The sequence below is a fragment of the Cynoglossus semilaevis genome, unplaced genomic scaffold, assembly GCF_000523025.1.
Source record: "Cynoglossus semilaevis isolate Cse_v1.0 unplaced genomic scaffold, Cse_v1.0 scaffold992, whole genome shotgun sequence".
Lineage (NCBI taxonomy): Eukaryota > Metazoa > Chordata > Actinopteri > Pleuronectiformes > Cynoglossidae > Cynoglossus > Cynoglossus semilaevis.
In genome coordinates, this window is record NW_007585124.1 from 95,110 (window position 1) to 106,054 (window position 10,945).

The window sequence follows — 10,945 nt, forward strand, 5'->3', positions numbered from 1 at the left end:
GCAGCAGAGGACCAGCTCCGTCCCTTCAGGACTTTGGTCTGTGAGCTGAAATCATTGGTTTTCTCCAACGAAGTAATTTTTTTTTCACTGAAGAACACGAAGAGATTTAAATGTTCAGCAGTTTTGAGTCTTAGTATTTGTTTTCACAGAAAACCAACAGCTGGACAGAGAAGATAGTTATAACAGTAGGAAGTTTGTTTATCTAAACTTCCGGTATTTGGACTGAAAATCAGTTTCTAACAAAATCAAAGTGAATAAGTTCACATTTTTGATTACAAACTCATGAGGTCGAGAAAAAAAAAAACAGTCTTCTTCAACTGCTGTTCTGGAATGTACCGACACGTTCTACAGGAACCGGGTCCCGGTCCCGGTCCCCTGATAATCTCAGATAGGCAGACTTTTTCCGCTAACTGTTCTTTTGATGGCGGACGCTGCCATTCCTCCCACCAATCGCATTCCGGCGCTTCCTCCGGGCACCAGCGACAACACGTACCCGACGATGGTGGCGACCTGCAGGGCGGCGCCCAGCGCCGTAAGCGCAGTACTGTGAAGGCTCAGAGCCGCGTACAATGTCCCGCCTAGGGCGCACAGATACAGGGCGGCCCCGGGAGAGGAGGGTAAGCCGGACAAGAGTTTGCTGGGGCCCCGAAGCATCGCCACAGCCGCGATGGCAAAAAGAGAACCTAGAGACCAGAGCAGCGCGAACTTCCGGGCATAGAGCAGCAACAGTGGGGCGTAAAGTGCCGACAGGACGAAGCACAGCGCAGAGAAGGAGGCGCAGACGCCAAAGGCGACCAGCCGCTGACGGCGACTCATCCCCGGTAGACATGGATCCGGTTCCGCTGACCATGGCCAGAACGAACTGCCGTTTGTGCCTGAGGAGCTCTGACCGGACCACGGGCTGGACCACTGACCGAACCAGCTACCGGTTACCGGCTCTGTTTTTTCAAGATCCACCGCGCAGCTAGAGCTGGAATGAGACAAGGTCTTTGGTGCTTTGGACTGGGCCAGATACTCCTGGAGCTGCCGGTTCAGGTCCGCCATCACGGAGTAGCTAACAGGCTAATAGCTAAAAGGACTTCTTCCTTGTTGACGTTGCTTTAAATCCACTTCCGGCAGCGCGGACGGAAGTGGCAGAAAGAACATGAACAGAAAACAAACGTCTTTGGAAAGTTTCTCTGCTCAGGGTCAAAGAGCCAATGAGGAGACAGAAGAAGAGCCTCCAATTCCAGGAGTCCTACTGGGAATATGGCGTTATTACCACAGGTTGTTCCCACTGAAGATGTCTTGTTGACAATGACTTTGAATGAATTTGGTCAACATTAAAATGACATAAGAAAAAGATCAGACTCTGAAGAGTTTTAAGGAGAAGTTGCTGTTTGAGCTTCATGTCTTTATCCAGTTTGTTTGGTCCAGTCTTCACTACACTGACATTTAAAACAGTTATAGTTAAGTAGAACTTGTCTTTGATCTTACAGGAGTTTGAATGGACATATGGACGAAACTAAACTGGATCCAAGTTTTTATCTTTTCATGTTTGTTTTTATTACAATTCTGGTAAAAAGATTTGAATGTCAGAAACTTTCATGTTTAATCATCTCCTCTGGCTGTTTGGTTTCCTAACAGTGATGTCATCTTCTCTGTCACTTGGAGTCATGTGACCTTAGCTGTCCCACAAAAATAGCCCTGTCACATGATTGGCTGGAGGAGTGACACCTGTCACCATTTATGGCCTGTGTGAGAGTAAGAGAGAGAGCGAGAGAGAGAGCGAGCAGTAACCAGTGACCAGAGACCAGAGAAGAGAAGAGACCAGCATAGGTAACACATACACGACCAGAGAAGAAAAGAGACCAGCATAGGTAACACATACACACACACAGACAGACACAGTGTTAGTTGGTGAGTTGTTGAACTCGTTGTTGAACTAGTTGTTGAACTAGTTTAACAACACTTCTCTTTTGTTCCCTGTCTCTGACTGCTCCCATTGACTTTACTAATACCTTTGATCTTTGATGCTAACTCCTGATTTCCACTGAGGTTGGGAAGTGCTGCTAATGCTAAACATGCTAGGCTAGGCTAACAGTTTTGATGGTCTAGTTAAACCCAGTGCACAGCTGTGGTCCATGTAGTGTCTTAGCTTCATTAGCGTCTTTACTACTGTTTCAGTGCTAGCTGTTTTGCAGTGCATTCACACTGTGTGTGTTTGTGTTACAGCTCACGGACATGTCTGTCTCTCAGATCACACCCACCCTGTTCCTGGGTGGAGCCGACGCCTCTCTGAATGCTGCCCTCGTGTCTCAGAAAGGCATCACCCTGATCGTAAATGCCACCCTCAGCCACTCCTGCCCTGCCTACCCAGGGGTAGAGCACGTGCGGGTTCCTGTGTGCGACCTGCCCACTGCACGACTCGGTGACCATTTTGACCGCGTGGCAGATCGGATCCATGAGAACCGAGGTGGTGGGACGCTGGTGCACTGTGCTGTTGGGATGAGCCGTTCACCGGCGCTAGTGATGGCGTACCTGATGCGTTACCGCGGCGTGACGTTGTGTCAGGCACACCGCTGGGTGATCGAGAGCCGGCCCTATATTCGACTCAACACGGGATTCTGGGAGCAGCTACTGCAATATGAACGCCGACTCTATGGGAAAAACACGGTTAGAGTCGCCACCTGCAGGACGCCAACGCCACCACTGAGGTCAATGTCAGGGTCAGTGTCACTCCAACAACAAAGGAGCGCATTAACAATGGTGCCACGGTCACCACTGATGACACGAGCAATGACATCACCACTGATGACCCGCGCTGAGCTGAAGATAAACCGATCTAAAAAATGAACTACATGCAAGTGTGAAGTCCACTGCTCCACCGAACCAGGACCACAGTGCGTCATGGACAGAGTCCAGGTTCAAGGCAGGTCACTGAGGATATCCATGGAGTCTGGGCCACATCTGAGCAAACGATTTGGACCGCATTCTGAATACCACATGGGCCAGATGATAATGGCACTTTGAAGAAGATCGAGAACCACACTGTGGATAACAGACGTGGGCCAGACACAATGTCTGGCCCAATACAGGGACCAAAAACAACAGAACATATTCCTGAGGTTTCACAAAAACCCATAATGCAGTGCTTTGGGTGGCAAAGTTGGTGTCATGGACTGTGGGCTGAACCAAACCTTTAGTAGGATTTTAAAGACACTGGCCTTTGGATCAGTCCTTCAGGTTCCTGTTATGTCTGGTTCTGGACCAAGTTCTGCTAATTGTTCTGTTTAGACTTTTCACTTCAATAGAAATAACAGGAGTTATGTCATTTCCTGTAAGTGTACGCTCACAGAAAGGGCAGGTCCGGCGGCCATGTTGGATGACCATGTGTTGACCGTAGTCCTCAGCGGACGAGCCTAGACTTGTGACGTGGACTAGATTAAACAATGTATTCTCCCCATGTGTGAACACGAATGAGGTGAGGGATGTTCAACTTCCTCGTCACCACTAGATGGTGCTGAATGAGTTTCAAATGAACAAATAACTAAGCAAACATGTTTATTGTCTTGACTTGACTTGAAGTAAACAATGTTAGAAATGGAAACTGCGTGCCTTTATTGTGAAAATCCTTACAGGAAGAAATTGTGTCCGTCATTTGTCCTCGGCGCAGCTCGGCTCTCTTCGTCTCCTGGTTTGTTTTTAGCCCTTTCTCCCTCCTGCGAAACAGAGTCGGATTCAAAACTGATTGGGAGGCGGTTCGACAAACGGATCCTGCACCAGACCGAGAACATACATGGGGCATGAACAGGACTGACCAGGACCAGGACCAGACGCAGGACTAGGACAGAACAGGACCCAGACTGAAATTGGGGCCGGACTCCATTCCCAGCAGAACCATGTACCAGGTTCAGGTGAGCTCTCACTGTGATGCCAGATGTGACGTCAGCACACCGCCGTAACAACGCTGAGATTTCGACAAATCGTAATTAAATCCTACTGTTAACGTAGAACTAAACGTACAGTAGAAAATGTTTCCATTTAATCGAAGCTTCTCCGAATTCTTTTGAAACAGATGTTTGAAAGAATCACACGTTTTTTAGTCGTTTTCTAATATCGTAAAAAAAACTAAAAGCTTTAGTTTGTTCACATGAACCTAATGAATAATAATAATAATAATAATATGTCATTATAGTATTAATATCAAACCCAGTCTGGTTGGTCACTGGTACCATCCCAGTCCTTATTGAGCTTGTGTTTATGTCTAACACCAGGTTCCACCATGTTCTCTGTTTGTCCCTGAGAGTCCCAACAGTACCGGTTTTGGTACTAACTTCCTGCTAGCTCAGTCAGCAAAAAGTCTTCCATGGTTCTACAGTTCTATAAAAAAGCAGTTCTGTTTGTGGACCAAGGATGAATGCAGACACTCCTCCACCAATCAGGAACCTGTGTGCTGTAGGCTCCGCCCATGCTCCCTGTATCATCCTGCCTGTGTTGTCAGCAGCTGAAGCTTCGTCTGCCTTTCCCTCCTGTGTTGTTTTGGCTCCGCCCCCTCTCCTCCTTCCTGTGCCCCGGTCTCCTGTGCACTGCGGTTTGTGTCACGTAAAGTGTATGAGCTGAGAGTCAGGTCTCATTAAAGATTCATGTCAAAGCAGAAGATAAACATCGGGTGATAAACTGGAGGACCAGGGTCCAGGTGAGGACCAGGGTCTAGGGGAGGACCAGGGCCCAGGTGAGGACCAGGGCCCAGGTGAGGACCAGGGTCTAGGTGAGGACCAGGGCCCAGGTGAGGACCAGGGCCCAGGTGAGGACCAGGGTCCAGGTGAGGACCAGGGCCCAGGTGAGGGCCTGACCTTCACACCTGTGTTGTCCACCTAGTTCAGCACAGTTGTCATGACCTCTTGACCTCCGTCTGGAGCACAGGAACAGAACCAGGAACTGTGTATGTTTCCATTTCAGGGACCAGCAACCTTATTGGCTCAGCCCTTTGACATAAGTGTGTTAAAAGAGTGACATCACTTCCTATTGCAGGGTAAAGGTGAGAGGGTGGTTGCCATGGTGCTAAAAGAACTTCCTGGTAAAAAGACATCTGGTGAAGGACACGCCCTCCTTGCGGTGACAACCAAGGTCAGCCTGATGACATCAGCGGGGCTTTAGTCAAACTCACAGATCACAGCAGTCGTGGTCAAAGTTTTTATGTCAACTTCCTGTTGTCTCTCTGTCCGTTTCTGGAGCAGCAGGAGAGTCGTCCCCTCTTGAGTCCGTCCATCGATGACTTCCTGTCGGAGACTCGGGGAGACGCCCCTCCCACTTTGTCGCGACCTCTCACCTCTAACACAGCAGGTTAGTCCTTGCCTCTGACTCTGTGGTTTGTTGGTTCTTCAGACCTACTGGTGGTCTTCTGTAGAGGACCAGGTCCATCTGTAGATGATCATCAGATGATGGAGGGTGAACGTGATTGGTCACTGCTAAACCATGTGACTCTGGCAAGGTCTAAAATAGACGCCACAGCGGGTCATGTGACTCGCCTGTGTTGGCTGAGACCTTATGTCCACGGTGGGAGACTCTGGAGCTGTTGTCCTTTGACTGGACTGTCCTTTTGTCAACAGCGCCTCAGTGTGGTCAACAGAAGAATCAGGCTTTTTCAGGTGTCATTGTTTGGACATTATAAGGTCCATGTGTCCCCTCTCCCCGTCCTCTCCTGTCCCCTCCAGTTCTGTCAACTACCCTGGACCTTGTGGACCTCAGTGAGCCGAGTGACACCAGTGGGCGGAGTCATAAGGACCACAGGTGGAGTCCTACAAAGAGGAGTCCCTCTGAGGACACAGGGCTGAACCACATGGAGGCGGGACATGTGGACTCAGGTGACCAGGTCTCTCAGCAGTCTTCACTTGTCTCCTAGTGACGTGTTAAACATTCGTCATGGTTACAGGGGGTCTAAACCAATGGCATGTGGACATAGGTGTGGGACGCAGGAGAACCCTGGAGAAAAAATGTTCTTCCCATCACTCCTCCAGTGAGCTGCTCTGGTAACCACACCCACTCTGTCCTCTGGCTCCACCTCCTGGTCACTGTAATGAACTGAACTAACAGTGTGTGTGTGTGTAGGTCTGTGGATTTTAAAACAGATCCTTTGATGAAGAACTTTGATGTCCATGATGACCTCGACCTTCTGACATCATCAAAGGTCAATAATAAGTATATTTCATGGCTGTGTATATTTATTATGACATCACAATGATGTCATCATGTCCTCAGGAGTCCAGGCCGACTCGTCGAAGGACACGTTCTCTTCTGACCAGAAACGAGTCTCTGGAGGACGAGTTCTTCAGAGCCAAGGCTGCAGTAGAGGTCACACACACACACACACACACACACACTTACCTCAGATCAGGTTCTGTCTCACTCCTCTGGACTCTGATCAAATGTCCTGTAGGACTTCCTGTTCTCTGACTCAGCAGAACCTTCAGACCCAGAGACACTCAGGTCCTGGTGTTCTGACCCTGGAATGTCGTTCTCTTTCCTGGTGCATTGTGGGACTTTTTCTGATTCTGTGTTGTGTCTTGTTTCAGTCAGACACAGTTTTCTGGGATAAGATGCAGGCTGAGTGGGAGGAGCTTGTACGCAGGAAATGGTTGGATTCTGACTGTGAGGACCAGCAGCCGGTCCAGACCATGGTCTCACCAGCGGAGAGAGTAAGTTCATTCAGTTCTTGGTCCGGAAAAAACCTGGTCTACAACTGCTAATCCTCAGTAGTAGAAGTCCAGGATCTACCTCTGTACTGTACCGTACTGTACCGTAGTGTAGTGTACCACGTAGTGTACCACGTAGTGTACCACGTAGTGTACCGCTGTCTAGAATGTGGTCTGTGGTGAACCTGGTCCATTGAAGACATTTGATTAAACTTCACTGAAAAAACCCGGTCCGTGAAGAACTTTGTTTCTGGTGCCGTGAGTCCACAGACCAGACCCATGTGTGTGTAAATGTGAAGGTCAAAGGTCAGAGATTTGAGAGGACATGTCCTGGAGACAATTCCAGCTGTAGTTCTGGTTTGTGAACAGCAGGTGGGGATATCTCTGCATGTGTTTTGTGCTCAGGGTTACTTATTCAGCCCCAACAACCCGTACCGGGATCAACCCAACGCCTTCCTGGAGGGTCAGGAAAGAGGTCGTCAAGGAGACTTAACTGCTGCCGTGCTGCTGCTGGAGGCCGCCATCTTCCAGGACCCGCAGGACTATGAGGTGATGTCATCACTGCCTGTGGTGGGTCACAATAGGCCCACGACATGAGTGACTGTTAAGGGGCGGGGTCAGAGTTCAGGACTTCTTCCTTTGTTTCCAGGCGTGGCAGCTCCTTGGATCTACTCAGGCGGAGAATGAGAACGAGCGCGCCGCAATCGTGTCGCTGCAGAGGTGACGCCACCGGCGCAGAGCGGTAGTCGGAACCACCATAATGAAACACACTTACTTCCCACCGTCCTTCTCCACAGGTGTCTGGAGCTGCGTCCCGACCACCTGCCGGCTCTCCTGGCGTTGGCTGTTAGCTGCACAAACTGCGGTCTCCAGCAGGAGGCGTGCGATGCTCTGTGGCGCTGGATAAGCCACAACCCACGGTACAAGCACCTTGTTGAACTCCAGGGTTCTCCTTCCAGCAGCAGGAGCCCACGGACCTTCAGCCCACTCAGGTATGGGCATCATCTTTTGAGTTGAAGCACATGTTACCATGGAGACCACACCTGTGAAGCTGGCCGCTCTCTCACCAGGACAGGCTTCCAGGAGGTCCTCCACATCTTCCAGGAGGCCTCCCAGGAGAATTTGGACTGTGTTGATCCAGACCTTCAGACTGGACTGGGCGTCCTCTTCAACCTGAGTGCAGACTTCAACAAAGCAGTGTCAGCATTTACGACGGCTCTGTCTGTCCGACCGCAGGTGATGACATCAACATAAACGTAGGGGCGATAACACCAAAGCACTAATTACCTCACGGTGGTCTCATGACAGCCCGGTGGCGTCATGACATCACGGTGGCCTCATGAACTCACAGAGGCCTCTTGACCTCACGGTGGTCTCATGACGTCACGGTGGCCTCTTGACCTCAAGGTGGCCTCATGACCTCACGGTGTCCTCATGACCTCACAGTGGCCTCATGACCTCACGGTGGTCTCATGACCTCACGGTGTCCTCATGACCTCACAGTGGCCTCTTGACCTCACGGTGGCCTCCTGACCTCACGGTGGCCTCATGACCCCCCAGTGGCCTCATGACCTCACGGTGGCCTCTTGACCTCAAGGTGGCCTCATGACCTCACAGTGGCCTCTTGACCTCACGGCGGCCTCTTGACCTCACGGTGGCCTCTTGACCTCAAGGTGGCCTCATGACATCACGGCGGCCTCATGACCTCACAGTGGCCTCTTGACCTCACGGCGGCCTCTTGACCTCACGGTGGTCTCATGACATCACGGTGGCCTCCTGACCTCACGGTGGCCTCATGACGTCACGGTGGTCTCATGACATCACTGTGGTATCATGACATCACGGTGGCCTCGTGACATCACGGTGGCCTCATGAAATCACGGTGGCCTCATGACCTCGCGGTGGTCTCATGACATCACGGTGGGCCCATGACATCACGGTGGCCTCTTGACCGACCTCACAGCGGTTCTTTCTCCAGGACTACCTGCTCTGGAACCGTCTGGGAGCAACGCTGGCGAATGGGAATCGTAGCGAGGAGGCAGTGGAGGCGTACACGCGGGCTCTGGAGCTGCAGCCCGGTTTTATTAGGTCCAGGTACAACTTGGGGATCAGCTGCATTAACCTTGGAGCGCACAGGTACCAGGAAGTAGTCCTGGGTCTTCTGACCCGCTGTTACTCTCCCAGTATTGAACTAGCGCTTAACTGGTCCTTGTCCTGGTTTTGATCGTGGCCCAACAGGGAGGCGGTCAGTAACTTCCTGACGGCTCTGAACCAGCAGAGGCGGAGCCAACGCTGCAGCCAGCAGCAGATGTCGTCCAACATCTGGGCCGCACTGCGGGTCGCGGTCTCTCTGATGGACCGGCCTGATCTGGTCCAGGCAGCCAACGCTGGGGACCTGGACCTGTTGATGCTGGTCTTGGACAGGGGTGACATCTAAAGGAGGCGGTGCATGTTGGAACATGGGAGGAGGTGGAGGAGGAGAAGCACAACCCCTTTAACTAAGTGCTGATGTCACTCCTGACAATCAAGCCATTCAGTTTTTCCAGCACTTTTAGCCACGCCCTAGTGTGACGTCACCGTGGTCCTCAACATAAAGCTCTTCCCGTTGTTTTACCTGATCACATTTATCTCTGCCTTACAGTGACGTTTCACAATAAAAGTGCAGAGTCGACTTTTACTGTGAAAGAGCTTCAGGAAGTGACGTGTCTGTTCGCTATAGCTGTTAGAAGAAAGCAATAATTTCTGAAGTCAGTTGCAATTTGAGACTTCGCCACTAGATGTCAGGGAAATTTGAGTTGAGCTGCGGGGGGGGGGGGGGGGGGGGGGGGGCGTAGTACTTTCAAAATAAAACGCTCCTCCAACATAAAAGCACTTATGCAACGCAGTTATAAAACTAGTCCGTGATTATGTTTGGGATTGTTTTTATTTACTGACTACTTACCTGCTTGTATTTACTGACTCTTTAATATTTATGAATGAAAGTTTTGTTTAGAAGAAGAAGCTTTAAACTCATTAACTCTGGTAAACAAAGCACAACAACAATGACATTAATATCAATTACCAACAACCTGTCAGTTATTAACAGCTGATCAGTAATAAACTAGTCAACACCCACTCTTTTTATTGTTGTTTTTATCAAAATCCACTGTAGCTCAGTGGACAGTGTTGGTGCCTAACAGTAAAGCATGTCAGCAGTCTGTGTGTGTGTGATGACTAACTGATGTTGTCTGTGGTTAAGGAAGTGACTTGGGATGTTTCAGGTTCAAGTCCACCAGCTGCTATGTTGCCATTGAGCATGGCACCATCATCACACACTGGCATCTGCCAGAGGAATGCCATGGCACCAGAGGAATCGAGGGCAGAGCGCCATCATGGTCAGAGTGGTGCAGGAAGAAGAGGAGGAGGTCAGGAGGTCAGGGGTCAGGAGGCATCATGGAAAAAAAGAAGATGGGGACATTACCCTCCACTGTCCAGTGGCAGTCTGGTCCACATAAGACCACCAAGGTGAGACCACCAAGGTGAGACCACTCACCATCTGACTAGTTCTGTCCCAGGGGAAATTCACCATTCACCGCTTTACATCATCTGATGACATCATCAGCCTTATTACATCATCTGATGACGTAATCTGACTTATGACATCATCTGCCTTATTACATCATCTGATGACATCATCTGCCTTATTACATCATCTGATGACATCATCTGTCTTATTACATCATGTGATGATGTCATCAGGCCGTGGGTCCAGGTTGTCCAGACAGCTGTGGAGAGTTAGGAGTCCTGATCCAGAGGAGCAGCCTTCAGGTTCTCCCAGCTTCATCTACACCACTGTCAGACACGGAACCGATCTGTGGGGTCAGAAGGTCGGTGACCCTGACCTAGCCGGAGACCTTTGGGTGGACTTCAGTGTGGACCGGTTCTGGGTCTGGATCTGGTGTAGACCTGATGGGCTGATGTGAACGTTCACTCATTACACGCTCCACATGTTAGACAACAGAGACACCTGTGGCGTGGAAGTGTAACTACAGTTGATACAAAAGTAGACGTAGTCTGACAGCATTTAGGGTCCGGTCAGAGGTCACTTTGATCTGGTCGGAAAGATAACGGTGTGTGTGGGGGGGGGTGAAGGGAGGGGGTACATGTGGGTGTGTTGGTGTGTGTGTGTCTATCAGATTCACAGGAAACAGTTTAACCACAACGGCCGAGACCTCACACACTTTCATCATCCTTTCAGGAGGCCACGCCCGCTTTATCTCACTCTGTGTGTG

At 50.3% G+C, this 10,945-nt stretch overlaps 3 protein-coding genes across 7 annotated transcripts; 2 read left to right on the forward strand and 1 right to left on the reverse strand.

The window, feature by feature from the left end:
- Window positions 1–113: 113 nt before the first annotated feature.
- On the reverse strand, window positions 114–1,073 carry sft2d3 (SFT2 domain containing 3). The gene has a single exon (XM_008337449.3). It carries the CDS (start codon window positions 1,042–1,044, stop codon window positions 385–387), a length of 660 nt encoding a protein of 219 aa, XP_008335671.1. The 5' UTR covers window positions 1,045–1,073; the 3' UTR covers window positions 114–384.
- A 52-nt stretch (window positions 1,074–1,125) lies between these two features.
- LOC103398728 (dual specificity protein phosphatase 18) lies at window positions 1,126–3,589 on the forward strand. 5 transcript variants are annotated; one of them, XM_008337445.2, is made up of 4 exons: window positions 1,126–1,266; window positions 1,627–1,776; window positions 1,832–1,859; window positions 2,215–3,589. In XM_008337445.2, exon 4 carries the CDS (start codon window positions 2,224–2,226, stop codon window positions 2,833–2,835), a length of 612 nt encoding a protein of 203 aa, XP_008335667.1. In that variant the 5' UTR covers window positions 1,126–1,266; window positions 1,627–1,776; window positions 1,832–1,859; window positions 2,215–2,223; the 3' UTR covers window positions 2,836–3,589. The 5 variants fall into 5 exon arrangements, 4 of the variants coding, with proteins under 4 accessions (XP_008335667.1, XP_024909544.1, XP_024909545.1 ...); XM_025053776.1 differs by lacking the exons at window positions 1,627–1,776; window positions 1,832–1,859 and having other exon boundaries at window positions 1,128–1,266; XR_003049063.1 differs by lacking the exons at window positions 1,126–1,266; window positions 1,832–1,859 and having other exon boundaries at window positions 1,273–1,818; window positions 2,239–2,375.
- A 169-nt stretch (window positions 3,590–3,758) lies between these two features.
- Window positions 3,759–9,665, forward strand: pex5lb (peroxisomal biogenesis factor 5-like b). The gene is made up of 14 exons (XM_017030868.2): window positions 3,759–3,896; window positions 5,014–5,109; window positions 5,220–5,325; window positions 5,697–5,846; window positions 5,915–6,011; window positions 6,091–6,169; window positions 6,241–6,333; window positions 6,555–6,677; window positions 7,080–7,223; window positions 7,324–7,394; window positions 7,472–7,666; window positions 7,745–7,910; window positions 8,653–8,810; window positions 8,913–9,665. The coding sequence occupies exons 1-14, from the start codon at window positions 3,882–3,884 to the stop codon at window positions 9,109–9,111; spliced, it is 1,692 nt and encodes a 563-aa protein (XP_016886357.1). The 5' UTR covers window positions 3,759–3,881; the 3' UTR covers window positions 9,112–9,665.
- Window positions 9,666–10,945: the final 1,280 nt, after the last annotated feature.

What these genes read in the sequence shown, in the direction of transcription:
- sft2d3 (XM_008337449.3), bottom strand. Translation starts at nt 1,044, where the DNA reads ATGGCGGACCTGAACCGGCAGCTCCAGGAGTATCTGGCCCAGTCCAAA.
- pex5lb (XM_017030868.2), top strand. An exon ending in GGCGGGACATGTGGACTCAG is followed by an intron (nt 5,847 to 5,914) that starts GTGACCAGGTCT and finishes TCATGGTTACAG; the next exon opens with GGGGTCTAAACCAATGGCAT. An exon ending in GAGCCAAGGCTGCAGTAGAG is followed by an intron (nt 6,334 to 6,554) that starts GTCACACACACA and finishes GTCTTGTTTCAG; the next exon opens with TCAGACACAGTTTTCTGGGA.